General features: G+C 45.8%; 1 protein-coding gene across 1 annotated transcript; it reads right to left on the bottom strand.

Moving 5' to 3' along the window:
• Window positions 1-8,974: 8,974 nt before the first annotated feature.
• Window positions 8,975-16,730, bottom strand: SIRT6 (sirtuin 6). Its single transcript, XM_060232611.1, has 8 exons — window positions 16,542-16,730; window positions 15,120-15,247; window positions 13,610-13,792; window positions 13,222-13,281; window positions 11,618-11,713; window positions 10,964-11,044; window positions 10,415-10,538; window positions 8,975-9,636 (listed from the first exon to the last, which is right to left on the bottom strand). Exons 1-8 carry the CDS (start codon window positions 16,605-16,607, stop codon window positions 9,307-9,309), a joined length of 1,068 nt encoding a protein of 355 aa, XP_060088594.1. The 5' UTR covers window positions 16,608-16,730; the 3' UTR covers window positions 8,975-9,306.
• Window positions 16,731-17,680: the final 950 nt, after the last annotated feature.

The raw sequence follows: 17,680 nt of genomic DNA, 5'->3' as shown, positions 1-17,680 counted from the left end.
TTTGGGCATATCAGCACCTAGAAAGCTGAGACCTGTGGGTTTCTGTAAAATTAAAGTGGTGGGAAGCAGCGTTACTGAGACAGGGAATGGCATCTAGAATGAAGCTGTGCTCTTGTGGCGCCTTAAAGATGAACAGCTTAAAAGGACCACAAGTCTCCTTTTTGTTTTCATTAATAAATGAATGAGGCTACCCCAGGGACACAGGTCTGAATCCATCGTCTTCAATGCCTCAAATTGTCAGTAGCTAAATGTAGCATGTTGTGTTTGAAAATTACCAGAGATTTGGGGTTTGGAAGTAAATGTTTGAATATGCTAACCTACTGAGTTTGTCAGTTCACTTTCCACCACCGGGCTTGTGCCTGAGGAACAAACTGCCCTTCTCAGCCTTTTATAGTATACACAAGAATTGCATTTGCGCTCAGAACAAATAATAATGCCAACTTAGGCTCATCTTTTAAATCAACCAGCTGCTGTTCTCTTCTAGCATTCTCAGCAATATGCCCCCCAACAAACTTCTCACTTCAGAATTTTCCAATGTGTGTTTTAATAAATATTTCAAAGGGAGTTTGTTTTTGTGATAAAATGGCCCCTCGGGCTCTTGTTTTTACCACAGAGGGATTTAAACTGCAGGCCTAGGTCACAAAAACAATTTATGTGACAGAATATGTCACAGTTGTTTTCACGACCTAGCTTATTGATGACTCTGAAATCTCAAGAGACTTTTAACTTAGATAAGCTTTTTATGTATTGACAGAATTCTTATTCTGATTTAGAGTTGCCAATCCCCAGGTGAGGGCTGAGAATCCCCTGGTTTGGAGGCCCTCCTCCTGCTTCAGGGTCATCAGAAAGTGGGCGGGGAGGGAAATGTCTGCAGGGCACTCCATTATTCCCTATGGAGACCGATTCCCATAGGGTATAATGGAGAATTGAGCTGGGGCTCTGGAAGGGGGGGCTGTTTTTTGAGGTAGAGGCACCAAATTTGCCATATAACATCCAATGCCTTTCCTCAAAACACCTTCCAAGTTTCAAAAGGATTGGACCAGGGGGTCCAATGCTATGAGCTCCAAAAGAAGGTGCCCCTATCCATTATTTCTAATGGAGGGAAGGCATTTAAAAGGTATGCAATCCCTTTAAATGTGATGGCCAGAACTCCCTTTGGAGTTCAGTTACGCTCGTCACAACCTTGCTCCTGGCTCCACCCCAATGACTCCTGGCTCCCTCCCCCCAAAGTCTCCTGGCTCCACCCCCAAAGTCCCCAGATATTTCTTGAATTGGACTTGGCAACCCTAGTCCCACCATGCAGGCAGACTCCAAGATCTCTTTGAAAAAAGGCAGCAGGCTGAGGAAGATGTCATCAATTAAGGTTTTTACAACATTTTCTGAGGAAGATGCCTTCGTTCCTCCGTTTTGTTTGGCTGCTGATCGATATTTCTGCTGAAATTGGCTCCCAGTATCTGTCCTGGTGGTTCTGGCACTCAGCTGTGAGATCTGCTGGGTCAGATGGCTCAGGAAAGAACAGGGTTGAGCAGAGAACTGGTTCCTTGCTGAGGCGGCAGAGCTAACATCTTCCAGCAGAACCTCCAGTCCTCAGAAATCAAGGGCAGGTGTGAATTGTCAGCTCAGCAGGCTGCCTGTTGGGAGTTTCAGCAAGTTCTCTAACTGATGTCATGGAAGCGTTAGCCTGTTTGTATATCTGTGCTGATAGTTAGTTGGTTAGAACGAATAGGGGCATCAAGGAGAGATTCCCACACTAGAAAGGGAAGACCCTTGCATAATAAACTGACTTTTAACCTGGCCACTGGTTAGTTTGTTATTAGGATATGTTACCTGTTTTCTGTTATGTAGAGGGGCTTCTCCCTGCTTCCTTGGTTCTGTGTTAAGTGTCCCTATTGGTGCTAACAGTAACTAGGAAGATGTAGCTAGCTAGCTAGACTTTCTTAGTTTTATTCTTCCATGTAACCCACCCTAATAACATAGTAAACTTTCTTTTTAGCTAATTTACATGCATGTGCTGTTACAGTTTTTCTGTCCCAACCACTCTCCAAGAAATGTGGAAAGGCTCAGGAACTAAATAGAAAGTTCTGGAATTGTTCCTTTTTGGCCCTTTCTCATATGAGGAAGCTTGCAGGGCCTTATCTTTACAGTAGTGTTCCCTCTAAACTAAGTTAATGTGAGCTAGCTCACAGTTTTTTAGCCTCTGGCTCACATGTTTTTGTCTTAACCAACGTGGAAGCTTGGAGGGCGACAGAGAATTCTTCCTGGTCTCATCCTCCTCTTCAAAAAAAAAAAAATCCAGGAAGATTGAGCTTTGTGTATGAGAGCGCAACTCATGCAACTTGAGCAGGTGAGGGGAGATACATAGGTGCCAAAGGTCCTCTTAAAATACTTGACGGTAACAGTGCCTGAAGGACAAGAACTCTGGATTTCAGAGTTCCAGCTGCAAACTCATTCTGCTTAGTCGTTAACCCATAAAGAACTCAAAGCTCTCCCCATAGACCTTTCTGAAGAAAGCATCCCCTGCCTGATTTATAGGAAGTTTGTTTCCTTCCATAAATAGGTGGCCAAAGTTAAATTTGGGTAAAAATATGGGAAGCTTCAATATTTTAAAGTAGGTTTTTATTCCAGTGTCCAGTGTCCCTATCCATTATTTCCAATGGAGGGAAGGCATTTAAACGGTATGCAATCCCCTTTAAATGTGATTTAACTCATGCCTCCCCCCTTTAAGGGCAACTGTCATGATCCTGGGCCTAGTGAGGCCTATAAGCTCCAGAGAAGACTGCCTAGAAGTTACTATGGAAAGCCTACATTTCCCAGGATTCCTTCTGACCCTCAGATTGGGTGGCAAGGTTTTGGAGGGAAAACTAACTCAGAGAAGGGTGGGACCTGGGAGGAAAGCATAAAAGGGCCAAGCACAGACAGGGTGGGTTCTTTCCTGAAGAGGCTGCGGGTGGGGCGGTTCTCTCTGGAAGGCTGAGGTGAAGAGAGGCTGTAGTCTAGAGAGCTTGCAACTGGGAAGAGATCCCTCACCCAAGGGAGGGGGCGAGTTTGGTATTAGAGCAGGGAACGTCTACCTCAGAGGTGTCAAACTCATTTGTTATGAGGGCAAGATCTGACATAAAGGAGACCTTGTTGGGCTGGGTCACGTGTGTTCCTATTTAAGATTAGGCAGCAGAGAGATGAACTTTATAAAGGACACAGACAAATGCAATTAAAGGTTTTAAAAAACCTTAAAATAAAACATTAGCACTTGGTCTTAAAGGTACTTTCTTTGTATCTCTCCCATGGGATCCAGGGAACAGGCAAAGGAAGCTCTGGCTCTTTCCTTCCTTTCCTAGGGGATTAGGAGGATCCTCAGCCAATGGTGAAAATAGAGAGCTGGCTCTGTAGTTCCTGTGCATTTGAGCAAGCCTTGCAAAGGAAGCTGTGATGCAGAAGGAAGCAAGAGAGAGGTTGGAGGAAGCAGATGACAGCCAGTTGCTTGCGGGCCTGATAGGAGCCCTCCAGGGGCCTGATTCGGCCCCTGGGCTGCATGTTTGACACACCTGGTCTAGCTAAATGCATCAGGGCTTCTGTTTATTTGCATCAGCCTTTACCGTTTTTATAATCACTGTTGCACTAAATCTTATTGTTTTAGAGCACTAATAATAAACTTCTTTTGTTGTTATCCTGCCTGGGTTCTCAGATCTCCTTGGTTGTGGTTATTTATTTATTTAGTATATTTCTATTCCGCCCATTCCTGTAAGGCTCAGGGCGAAGTACAACATATAATAAAACAATAAAATACAATAAAAACATTTTATAAACAGACAACTCAACAGCACTCAGATTACCATGACATCACATATTGCCCAGCCTAGCCGTCTCACATCATGATATCTCATAGGGACGGCAGTTTTTATTCCATTTCCTAGCACAGATGACAGTGCCGGCCGGGGAGGCCAACCAGATCAAGAATAGACGCCCGCAGCCTCAGCTAAAAGCCTGGTGGAACAGCTCCGTTTTACAGGCCATATGGAAGGCTAATAAGCCAGGTAGGGCCCGGATCTCTGTAGGGAGCTGATTCCACCAGGTCGGGGCCAGGACTGAAAAAGCCCTGGTCCTAGTTGAGGCAAGGTGGCCGTCTCTTGGGCGGGGGACGGCCAACACATGTTGGGAGGCCAAACGTAACAACCTCCCGGGCATATATGGGAGGTATTTACTAATAAGGAATACAGGGATGGTTTGGTGTTCTGGGCCCTGCTATGCAGACCCTTACCAGAGTGGTGGCAGCCAAGAGAAGGCCCCCTAGGCCCCTCTGTGTGATGGCGACTTTTAGAATGAGTACACCTTCTGCCTTGGAAAAGTAATCCTGCTCTGTCATCTAGTGGCTTAGAATATGTTTGTCACAAGAAATTTATGTTTTAAAGCACTAACGCGTTAAAAGAATGGGAACTAGCTGGGATGGGGGGGGACTGAAATGATGGGCAGAAAGCTCTGGAAAGTTCTCTGTCTCCAGACACTCCAACCAAGTGCAGGACGGAGCAATATGTGTATTCCACTGAAGCTGTTTTGGTCCTTGTCTGGTGTTGTAACAGGGAATGGTTTCTTGTATGAAAATGTAATTAGTGGGTGAATGAGCCAGTTCATGGAATCTAAAAGCCTCTGTTTGACTGAACGGAGTTGCCAATTGACCCTGAGGAAGGGGAATCTGAATAAAAGCAGGCCCTCTCAGGTCCTACATGTGGGCCCTGAGGAGGCAGCCCATAGAACCAGCATCCCAAAAACGGATGAAGGGGGATCCCCCAGGGATATGCAACCCTCCTACATTAAAAGGAAGATGGGACTATTCCTGTTGAATTCCTGAAAAAAACTAAGCTTCACTCCAAATCCAAGGGAGTTTAGTTCCAGCCCAGATGTAAAAACACAGAAAGTTTTGGTGCCAAAGAGAGAGCCAGAAATATGTGTGGCTGCACTCACCACCGCTGAGTCACTTTAAAAAGATGCAGTATTGCTATCAGCTTGTTGCACCAGACCAAGGTATAAAATTCCATTCAGACTGTGGTCTCAATCTAGTCTGAAGGCTGGATACCACAGCAAACTGGTATGTTGAAATCCAGGATGCAAGAGAGAAAAGCTACACATCCAAAGGGAAGGGGGAAGTGGAAATGGAAGGACAGAGTATAGCAGCTTGTAGAACGTTGACATTAGATCTGAAGTGAGGCAGGACTTGCCAGTATTTAAAATCAGGCTACAATTCCACCATAGCATGCATTGATATCTCACAAAAGATGCCAAGAGACATTAACTGGATGCATGACTTCAGAAGCGTACTTCTTGGTTGTCAGAACGTAGCCTGGGTTCAAGGAAACCTCAGTTCAGACCACAGCAGATGCTGGTACATTCTGGGTCCAAAAGAACAAGACACCGTTTCATGAGAACGATGACGTTGTCGCTATGGAGAGCATACTACCTGTGGACCCTGCCAAAACATAAGCTATATCCCTTGACTCATGCTTATACTCCTCCCATCTGTCAGACTCACTGAATCACCCCCTGGACACCAGGAGTGACCGTGAATGGGGAGAGGTGTGTGTAAATTCATCTTTGGACAGAGAGTGTGACCTCTTGCAAATATGTTTACCTCCAATGATCTACTAGGAAGAATAGAGCCATGAAGGCTCCTCTCAAATCTCTCCGTTGCCCCTTGGAAGCTGTAAGCTCACAGACAGCTGCTCTGGCATTCAGCACCCCACACCAGCCTTGGGGGAACCAGATTTTATGATGCCTCTAGGATGCAGTCCTGTATGATGGAAAATAAACAAGAAATCTAATTCAGTTTCATCCCAGCTGTATGGTGATTGCTTCTTCCTTCTTGGTAGTTCTCAACCCATGGATAGTTTTGTTTTGTTTTTAAGTAACCAAATCACATTTCTGTGCACACCTCCACCTGTTTGGTGTAGTGGTTAAGTGCGCGGACTCTTATCTAGAAGAACCGGGTTTGATTCCCCACTTCTCCACTTGCAGCTGCTGGAATGGCCTTGGGTCAGCCATAGCTCTGGCAGAGGTTGTCCTTGAAAGGGCAGCTGCTGTGAGAGCCCTCTCCAGCCCCACCCACCTCACACGGTGTCTGTTGTGGGGGAGGAAGATAAAGGAGATTGTGAGCCGCTCTGAGATTCAGGGTGGAGAGTGGGATATAAATCCAATGTCGTCTTTTTTCTGATTATATTAGCCAAAATCCTATACTTAGTTGTTGATTGGCCAGATGCCGGTGGGTTCCCTCCTTATCTAACCAAGCTCCACCTGATCCATGGAGCCCCACCCTCAGTCTCCTTTCCTTAGAGCACTACTATATATAAGAAGATGTTTGCTTTATACCCCACCCATCACTACCAGGAGTCTCGGGGCTGCTTACCATCACCTTCCCTTTCTTTTCCCACAACAGGCACCCTGTGGGGCTGAGAGAACTGTGACTGACCCAAGGTCACCCAAGTGGCTGCACACGGACAAGTAAGGAATCAGATTAGAGTCTGCAACTCTTAACCACTACAGCACACTGGCACGTTGTGAACATGGATTGCATTTTTAAAAGCATCCAGAGGAAATGATTAGCTGGAGTTATTTGGTGGGCCATTCATCCTCCCAGCAATCAAGAGATCCATGAAGCTGCAATCATGCTTGCTTATTGCTGTCTGGCAAAGACATAAGGAATTACTGGAGATACTGAGCATCTGGTCAAGCTTGCTGGGATGGTGGTGGCAGGCACTGTTTTCAATATCCTCACCAAAGATTAAGAACTTTGAAGTTGTCCTTAGGCAGAGTGTGGCCTCTTGCTAATATGATGCTTTCAAGCACTGATACCATCCATTTTCAAGGAGAGGTGGAGGGCAAAGTCAGGTCTTTGGAAACAGAATGAGCCACTCTGCATACCAAAGGTCATCCAGTGAAACCCCAGATGGTATTCTGGGAGCTCAAGAGCTGCTGCTGCGGTGTGCTGGTCTGAGGCAGTCCTTATGGTCAAATTTCAGGATGGGAAGTATCCCAAGTCTCTCTCCTGTTTGCTGCTACATAGATGACTGGAAAATCTAGGGAACATGCATTTTATCCCAGGACACCTGCCCTGTTTTTCACCCTTTCTTTGCCTCCCCCACCTCACCTTCAGTAGCTGACACAGAAGATGCATGCAGTGACCTGTCACAGGCAATGGGGATTTATGAGCACCAAGCCAAAAAATCAGAAGGGGGCGGTGGTCATTTTGGGGCACAATCAGGTGATACCCATAGTGCCCCTATTTGTCCACATTGTGACAATAAAAGACCAGAAGTGTAGTAACAAAAGAGGTATATTTAATTCAGTGTCTTACAGGCTTTTAATTTATACTTCTGCTTCTGTAGGCATCTTTTTTCTCTCCCAGCTTTCTTTCGAATGCTTGATCAACTGCAAACCATTTGTTGAGCACCTGATTGCGCTCCTTGCAAATTGTGATTCCAGAAGCTCATAAAAATGAGGGAGAACCAGCATCAGGGCTTTTTTTGTTGAAAAAGCCCATCAGGAAATAATTTGCAAATTAGGCTATGCCCTCTGATGCCAAGACAGCCAAACATCATTCCTACTCGGGAAAAGCCCTGGCCAGCATCAACTAAATTAGCACTTCTCCAGTTAAACTATATTATGGCAAATGCTGAAGTCCTGTTTTTAATCAGCTCTCACATGCATGGTGAACTCATGTAAAATGTAACGCAGCCCTCAATTATTTCCCCCTCGCTTGTACTGAACCTGATCGACTGCTTCTTTCTTTACATCAGAGAAGGCAGATCTAACTATCTCCCTATTGCACAGAGATCTACCTGTCTTTATAGGTAGATTTGTATACCCAATCCTTATAACAACCAACTTGCAAAGCTACCTGTCCTTCTATTGCTACTTCTCTTTCTGAGCAGCATCCATGGAACATGAAGGGAAAAGTCCATTCCACTGGATAGGATACTTTTGCACAATTAAAAATGGGAAAACTATCGTATCTGAATTATTCCTTTGAGAGAAATGTTTTTGCCGAAGTTTTTAGTTAGTGCTAGCCATGCAGGCCCATTTCTGCATGGCTAGAAATGCAGCAGCATTTCTTAATTTCCCCTCTTTATTTGTATCCCGCTTTTCTCCTTGATCAGGGACCCAAAAGCAGCTTTTCACATTGTTCCCCCCCCCCACCCTCCACCCAATCGTTATAACAGCCGCCTTGCAAAACTAGATTAGGCTGACAAATTGTGATTGGGCCAAGGTTACCTAGCAGGCTTTTGTGGCTGAGTAGGGGATTCAAACCTAATCCTCCCAGGTCTTAGTCTGACAATCTAATCATTACGCTACAGCTACCCTTTATTGTGGTGAGCTGTTACTATCTACGAAATCCAGCTGAGAATATATTTTTTTAAAACCCAAATTCTTCAAAAAGAAAAGCTGGTTTTATACTCTGCTATTATTTGAAGGAGTCTGGGAGCAGCTTACAATCGCCTTCCCTTCCTCTCCCCACAACAGACAGCCTATTAGGTAGGTGGGGCTGAGAGAGCTCTGAGAGAACTGTAACTGGCCCAAGGTCACCCAGTTCACTGCACGTGAAGGAGGAGTGGGGAATCAAACCTGGTTCTCCAGATTAGAGGCTGCTGCTCTTAATCGCTACACCACCCTGGTTCTCCTTTAAGACTAGGCTCGCCACTCAATCCAAAGACAGGAATTGCACGTTAAGGCCTGTTCACTGGAACAAAAAGAATAAACTTGGTTTAGTGATCCTGAAGGTCAAACTCTCTAGGACTTTCAGGGTGACTTTGATGACTGAGGTGAAAGCGAAACCAAGAAGTCTGTCAACTGTCTAACTTGACTTAAGCTACTTTACAGGCCATTCTAGTTAATGCCAACTTTTAATATTATTTTAGGACAAAAGGTCCAGCTGGTGGGTTCCCTAGAGTCAGGAAAAGTACATGCCCATTTAAAATCAGATGAACTCAGATTTAAGATCTCCAGGCTTTAATTTGGAAGTTTATATGTCTTGTTTAAAAAAACAACAGAACAGGGAAATGGCTGAGCAGTCACTGCTGAATGAACCCTTATGGTTATCTTTGACATTCACTCTGCAAAGATAATTACGAGTTAAGTGTCGCTTGGCTGAGCCAGGATTTCTCTGCCCTTCAGAGAGGGGCACAATGCAAAATTTAAGGAATGGAAACTTCCAAACGAAAAAAAAAAGAGATGGGAAAGGAAAATATTTTTTAAAAAACAAGTTGAATGCCAAAAAGCTTCTAAGACATATACAGACAATACCAAAAACACACAAACACTTGATCAAGTGGGCAGTGGTTCCATTTTTGTGCGTTTGGCTGCAAGAGGATTGCTGTCCAGTGGGCAGGATTCATGCTTCAGAGAAGTGCCATGTTCCTGTTGCGTAGGCTCGGAGCCCTCCTCTGTGCCATTACAATATGAAAGGGGTTCCTCTTTACTCAGGAACTTAAAGTCTGTGCTCGGTTTTGCCAGCGGTTTGGACTCCAGGATCTCAGTGCTCTCCTCCACCACGTGTGGCCCTGTCCACTCCGGGATTTCCAGTCCCAGGTCCTTCATCAGCTTTGTCATGACCTCGTCCACATAACCATGAATCCGTAGGTCCGCTTGCTTGTCCTGAGATCAACAGATGGGAATTAGACACAAACATAACTTTGGGTTGGCGGCTGCTGCTTTTTATTACTGAATTACTGGCTTCTAACTGATGCATGTGAACTGTACTGGAGACATGCACTGAAAGGCAGGAAAACAAATAACTACATATTTAATAGTGATGTCTGGCCTCCATCTGCAGTTAGTTGAGTAAAACGGGAAGGAAAACTCAGAACGGAGTGGAAGAGACAAGAAAATACTGTGTTCTGAAAGACGCTAACAGTAACTATATTAAATGTAAAAGCCACAGCTGCCAATTGTATACCATAAATACAAAAGCACTAACACACATACACAAACATACATGAAAAAACCTCACTGAACTGATGAATGAAATTACTTTTTGCTATTGGTGAGTGCCAGTCACAAAATTTCTGCCTATGGGTCTAGGGAACTAACAGATGAAGCTGCCTTATACTGAATCAAACCACTGGTTCATCAAGACTGGTATTGTCTCTTCAGACTGATGGTGGCTCTCCAGAGTCAAAGGTCAAGATCTTTCACATTACCTACTCTGTGTGTGTGTGTGTGTGTGTGTAAAGCACTGTCAAATCACAGCTCATGTATGCTGACCCCAGCAGGGGGCTTTCAAGGCAAGTGAGAAGGACAGAAACATCACCTACTACTTGATTTCCCCCCCCCCCCGCCCCGCCAAACTGGAGATGCTGGAGACTGAGCCTGGGACCTCCTACATGCCAAAAAAGATGCTCTCCACTGAGCCACAGCCCCTCCCCAAACTCACATGCTTGGTTGGCTGCAGGTTGACAATCACCAGCTTGCCCCCTTTCTTCTTTGTCAGCAGAGGGAGGTCGCCGCTGGGTTTGATCTGCAGGGATGTCCCCAATGTGACTGACAAGTCAGCTTTCCTGGAGCAGGGAGGGAGGGGAGAGAAAGTGAAGCAGGTTTCAAAGGGTTAGGATGGGAGCAGGAAGCATTTTGCAAGAACCCTTTCCTGAATGCATCCAACTGATTTGGTACACCTGGTACTTGTTGCATCATGCCCCGCAGTAAGGAGAATTACCCCCATTTCCCTGCTGGGAACACAGCAGAACAAGAAAATGACAAAAGAACTGAATCAGACTGAAGAAGGTCCATTGACCTCAGGATCCTATGACCTCCAAACAGGGCATGAAGGGCGAAGCCTCTCTCTCCCCTCTATTGTTGGCCCGTGTCCTCAAAGGCATGTTGCACCTGAGCATGGAGGATCCACTGAGCCTTGATGACTAACAGCAATGGATAGACCATGATTCTGCCTTGCCCCCCTGGGAACTGAAGCTATGGAAGATCTTACCTGCAAGCCTCGCTGGCCAGATTGAGATCCCGATCAGGTAGGGAATCCTCCCAGTCCAAAATGGTGTCCATTAGTTTTCCTCTTTAAACCACCAACCAACCAATAAAATAATAATTAAAAAAAAGATTTACAGTGCTGTAGTTTCCAACTGAAGTAAGTCATTATTCTCTGTTGAATGTTCCCTCTTTTTGTCAGTGGAGGAACCCAAAGCTATCTAGAGCAGGGGCCATACGTGCTTAACATAAGAGCCACACAGAATAAACGTCAGATGTATTGAGAACTGCAAGATATGAACTTTAGATGTTGGGAGGGAGGGAGGGAGGAAAATAGATGGGGGAGAGAGAGGTGGAAAGAAAGCAACTTTAAATGCATTCTCCAAGCTACCAGTTGGTTTGGAGAAGTGATTTAAAGAGAGAAATGCCTTCTCCAAGCCAGCCACCAGGGCAGTGGGGGCTTCAAGATCCACACGCATGTGGTTCCTGAGCCACAGTTTGGCCACCCCTGATCTAGACTCCATCCAAGTCACACAATCATTCCAGAAGACCCTAGGAACCATGGGAACTAAGGATCTTTGACAGACAGCTGAACTGGGCCCTCTACAATGCTAGGGATGCTCACAAAAAACCCCAAGTAGCCCTCCACTAAGAGACATACCTGCAGGACCGAAGCCCTCTGCATTTGGAAACGTCACATAGCCGACCCGTCGGCTTGAGACCCATAGTCTCTACCACGGTGTCTCGTACGTACTGCCTTCAAAACATATGAAAGGAACACCGATTAAGAAGGTGAAAACTTCTAGGAGCCAATAAAAAACACTCCAGCTTCCTTTCCACCTGTTTTGCTTTGCACAATTCACACTGTAAATCCCTCCCCCCCCCCCCACCCCGATGCTGCTTAGCTCTTTTTCTTCTGCTGCTTGGATTTGCTTGGTCCTTAGCTGTGTAAACACTTCTTCAGCTTAATGACTCTTTAATAGTATTTTAATTCTTGGGGGTAAATGCTATGTGGGTATGGAGCCTCTCTATAGGAAACTACCCACCAACATGGTGAGCCTTTAGATCAAAGGTAAAGATCCTGCCCAAGCTCAGTTTCCATCTTACCTAGTTAAGGGGCGTCAACAAACAGGACTTGGGGAAAGAACGTTCTCTGTTGGAGACCCCAGATCTAGACCAGTCGGGGCACACAATACTAAACTAAAGGGACCGACAGTGTAGCTCTGTATTATGCACGTCTGTGTGTTCAAATGATTTATGCATACATATAGGGAAACAATAACATCTATCAGTTACAGTTTTATCCCACCCTTTTCTTCAAGGAACTCGGGTGGGGGGGGGAGAGGAGGCAGTTCTTCCTTCTTCCATTATATCCTCATGATGACAATTCTTATGTGATGGGCTAGAACAAGTGGCCTAAGGAGGACTGTAGCTCACTGGGGATTTGAACTGCCCTTGTTAACATGGCCTAATTCATGAAAAGCAACCCTGGGGCAGCATCCCTTCTGTATTTGTCTGAAGGTGGAGGGGCCTCAGGACTTTCAAAGTGCAAAGCGCAAGACCACAGCCTCTCCCACATGGCACTGTAAGAAGCAGAGGAACCAAAAGGGCAGCAACTGGTGGTAAGAGGATGGGAGGGGCCATGAACATTAGTTACCCCACTAGGGTTGCTGGGCTGTCTCATTGCTCTGGCGGGGGGATTTGAGGGGTTTTCTGGAAGTGGGCAGACACATCATATGATATCACCAACATGATGGTGTCACTTCCAGGTGATGTCATCACATTGGGGACACCACACAGCAACGCGGGGTTCCCCCTGCCAGCCAGCAGGTCCACAGTGGGGAAAAGGCCCCCAGAATGGGGGACCCCCTCGCTGGGGCCTGGGAGTTGGCAACCCTATAACCCATGCATGCAAAAGTTTCTCTTGCTCTGCTTCTACAGGGTCCCCATTCTAGAACAGCAGCAAAGAAGAAGATATTGAATTTATATCCCGCCCTCCACTCCGAAGAGTCTCAGAGCGGCTCACAATCTCCTTTACCTTCCTCCCCCACAACAGACACCCTGTGAGGTGGGTGGGGCTGGAGAGGGCTCTCACAGCAGCTGCCCTTTCAAGGACAACCTCTGCCAGAGCTATAGCTGACCCAAGGCCATGCTAGCAGGTGCAAGCGGAGGAGTGGGGAATCAAACCCGGTTCTCCCAGATAAGAGTCCGCACACTTAACCACTACACCAAACTGGCTCTCCGAACTGGCAAAGGGGTACATACTTGCCACATTTCATACATTCTTCCACAAACATGTTCCCATGTAACTCTGCCAGCTTGTCCCTAGGAGGGAAAGGAAATGCAATTGTTAGAAAAAACACCTTGGACAGGTTAAGGCCCAAGAAGTGGATGTTTCCATTCACAGGATGTTGTATCCTACCTACCGGTCTGCTCCAATAAGCAGGGAGGTTCAGGCAAACATACAATCCTCCCTCCACCTGTTTTATTATCACAACGTCCCTGAAAAGTAGCTTTTTGATTTTCTTGTATCAAGTGTACCTCTGCTATTAGGAAGCTGGGAAATCCTGGATGAGAAGCGTGGCTTCTGAACAGGCCTTTTCACAGTACTGCTTTTCATGTAAATATGGAGCCAGGAGAAGTAGCACATTACCTTGGGAACCCGGAGCGAACGTGGAGGCCGTCCACATTTTGGCTGACTAGGAATCGCAGAATTCCCTTCCTCTGTAACTCCAGGAGAGCCATGTGGGTCTTGGAAGGCCGCGCATTCTCAAAGGTGGTGTCAAATTTGGGGGCCAAGCCTCTCTCCTCCATGGTCCATACGCCGTTGGGGCCTCTGTTGGGAGGCAGGGAACAGACACCCAGCTGTTAATTTGGCATTGTGGTGGCCCTGACCTGGATAGCTCAGGCAAGCCCAACCTTATCAGCTAAGCAAGGTCGAGTCTGGCAAATACTTGGATGGAAGACCTTCAAAGGAATACCAGCAGTCGGGAGGTCTGGGCGGGCTTTATTCAGCTGCCTCTCTGAATACCCTCCCACCCCCCAGCAAGGGTCAGTCAGTAGAAGGCATCATGACTTCCAGGTGCAGACATCCCACAAAAAATACATAAATCCCTCCCCCCCAAATATCAGGCATCAACCCTGGCGATCAATGGGGTGACAACCCAACACTAAAAACAGACACATAAACAGAGCAAGATTTAAGAAAACTGGACAGAAGTGCATTGCAAATTAATCAACAGATGAGAAAATTAATAGGTAGAATCACTGAAAACTTACCAAAGGATTTCAATTCAATATGGGTGCCTGGCAAATGAATCTAGAGAGACTATTCTGCAGTTGGGGTGTCTCCACAATAAAAGGACACAGCCTTCCCACCTATCTTCTAAGGGCATTTCCAGACAGCTCTAGGCAGATCTCAGTGTTATACAGAAGCCACATAATACTTTGAGCATGTAAAATGCATTTAGTACACTCATGCTATTTCATGAGCACTTTGATTCTCACGATGTCCCTGAAAGGCAGGCCGATATTATCCCCCTGCTGCTATCTTATAATCGAAGGGCTCCTGGCATGTGGCTTCTCTATTGTGGTTGCATTTGCCACGTGGACAGGATTGTGGGCATCAACTGCAATGACTCTGAAGGGGTCATGAACAGACCTCTCTGGCCAAATGGGGAGGGGGAGTCGAGATCGAAACTTGGGTGGATCTACTCAAGAAGTAGAACAAAGCCAGACAGAGGCTTGCACTCCAAAATGGCTTCCCTTTCAAACCAGTATAGCCTTTTCCATCATCCCAACAGTCCTTGGCAATCAGCTCTGCTCTTGTTCAGTTATGTTATTGCTGTCTGTCCAAAAAGATCATCAAACCTTTTCATTTGAAACAGCATTGCCCTTACCCCCCCACCCCAGATTTCAGATTTTCTTTTTCTGTCCATCTGCAGACTCTGAAATCCACCTGAGATACAAAGCTCCAGCAAAGGATGCTAGGGACTGTATGGAAATGTCCCAAAAATGCCTAGCGTACTGTCTGGAGTGGTGTAAACTGAGGTCTCAGAACTTTCTTCAGGTAGAAAGTGGGACAGTGAAAAATCCAGCCTGGAAGGGAGTGATGAACCTTCAAGGTCTTTACTCCAAAAGGATATTGTCCTCCATTGGCTTACCTGAAGTCTGGAATTCCTGAAGCTGTACTGATACCAGCACCCGTGTGAAACACCACATAGGAAGAATTCTGTATCAAGCTGGCCAACTCATGGATTTTTCTCTCCAGATCATCAGGAAGGTCAAAAATCTGAACAGAAAACATGGAGGAGGAAGGGAGGAAGAAAATCTTACCAAATGAATTCACTGCAGTTTAATTTAATTTAATCATTTTATGCTGCTGTTCCACTTAATCAGGGTCCCCAAAACAGAGCACATAAAAACAATTAAAAACAATTAAAATAATTATATAATCCCATAAAAACACTGGAACCAAGGCAGAGGGCCAATAACTGTTATTGGCCTATGCCAATCAAAACAAAAAACCCTTCACCTGCTGCCCATGATAGAGGGAGGCAGATGAATCTCCCTGAGGGCAGATTTCTAAAGTTTCGGTGCCACAACCAAGAAGGCCCTTTCTCAGGGCACCACCCATCTAGCTTCAGATAGTGGGGGCAACTGAAGCAGTGCCTCCAAAGATGACCAGAATGAGTGAGTATACTGATTGGCATTACTGTGTGTACTCTGAGTAAATACCACCCTTCTGCAAATCTGTAATGTACAGACAACTCCTGGCAAATAAACATGTTTGACTCTCCTGGACATCTGAGTACAGGAATACCTTGGGATTTTTCACACATTCTGTGTGTGTTTGCAATGCATACATCATTATTAGCAATTACTGTAATTATATTCTCCCAACAATGAACTTTGCCCCACGGCTAAGAAAAAAGCAAGATCATAACATGCAACCCATAATGTTTTAGACCTTGTCCAACAATCTTCCTTTTTTCCTTTTTGTTGTTGGATGGGGATGCTTTGAGACATAAACTTGTCTTTATTATTATTTTAAATATCCTCCCCCCACCCCACCTCAGTGAAAGACAGGAACACCAAATATGAAGTATGAAATTCTGGCATTCTTTCACAGCTATCTCAATCACTTCTTTTTGTGGAGCGGTGGGGAGGGGGTTTATTCGAGCCATATAAGCACCTATTTATTGTTGTTGTTAGGCATGAATTCAGCAGAAGCTCACAGGAGCGCGGTTCCTGAACCTCCAGCCAGGGTCTGCATGCAGTGGGGAGTTCTCTCCCTGCTGCACATAGACCCTGGGGCATATGCAAATGAGATGTGCTACTGAGCTCCTGCACCTTTTTTTCTACAAAACGACCCCTGATGATGATGATTTAGTTCTGGTTCCCAACCTCGCCCCTAACCCTCTTCCCTCTCTGGAGAAAGGGCCGGATTATAAAATGCAACGATTAAAATCTCTGCGTTGCTCTTCATGCACTTTTTTCAGGGAAGGGGTGACATTCCTTTCGCTGTTTTAAAGCTCTGGCCCTTAGCCGTGGGTTTCCATGGAAACCGGGGAGCAGGCTCTCACCTCTGGCAGGCCGCATTTCCCCTTGTCCCCGTAAGGCGAAAGCCCCGCCGCGTAATTCACGGACATCTCCCAGCGCCTCGACTTCACAGCCCTTTCAAATGCGGGCTTTGTCAATAAAGTTGTGCTTCCCTCCGACTTCCGGTGAGGGCGGAAGATGCCTTCCTGTGACCGCGCATGGTAAAGGTGGCGGCGGGAAGTGCCATGTTTGTTTCTGGCAAGACGAGGCTAGGTCCTTCTTTCTGCTTCTTTTCCTCTCCTGTTTTGGCTTACAATCTTCCGGCCGGGAATCCTCGCATGCGCAGTAGAACAGACAGGCAATTGCCAGCGTTGTCAGGGGGCTTTGTTGTTTCTGATAAGGAAACGTCCGCCATTTCTTTTAGCACAAATTTGGAGTCCAGTGACACCTTAAAGATCAACAAAAGTTTATTCACGGTATGAGGTTTTGTGTGCAGGCAAACTTCATCATATCTTAAAGGTGTGATTACTGGACTCAAATAGGGTTGCCAAGAGTGTTCCCTCTAGGATTCGTTAGTGTGAGCTAGCTCACAATTTTTTAGCTTCCGGCTCACACATTTTTGTCTCGGCTCAGGAGAAATGGTCCTAGAGCAAGCTAATTAATAAAGTAGCTCACAACTTTTAACTCCAGTAGCTCATGAAGTAGAATTTTTGCTCACAAGACACCACAGTTTAGTGCAGGGGTGGCCAAACTTGCTTAATGTAAGAGCCACACAGAATAAACAAAAGATGTTTGAGAGCTGAAAGACAGGAAGGAAGGAGAGAAGGAAATTAATATAAGAGAGGGAAGGAGGGAGAGGTGAAAAGAAGGCAACTTTAACTTTGAAAGCATTCTATAAGCCACCAGCTGGCTTGGCTTGGAGAAATTATTTAAAGAGATCAATGCCTTCCCCAAGCCAGCTGACAGGGTAATGGGGGCTTCAAGAGCCTCACAATGTGTGTGAAAGAGCCTCATGTGGCTCCCAAACCACAGTTTGACCACCCCTGGTTTAGAGAGAACATTGGTTGCCAACCTCCACGTCCAGTGACAATTTACATTTATTTAGTGTATTTTTAATCACATTTTTCTTCCATGTTGTTCAGTCAGACCATATTAATGGTTTTCCCTGTTTATCCTCACACAA

Source organism: Heteronotia binoei, chromosome 2 (assembly GCF_032191835.1).
Source record: "Heteronotia binoei isolate CCM8104 ecotype False Entrance Well chromosome 2, APGP_CSIRO_Hbin_v1, whole genome shotgun sequence".
NCBI classification, from domain to species: Eukaryota; Metazoa; Chordata; class Lepidosauria; order Squamata; family Gekkonidae; genus Heteronotia; species Heteronotia binoei.
The sequence above is the reverse complement of the archived record's forward strand: the minus strand, read 5'-3'. Positions and strand labels throughout refer to the sequence as shown.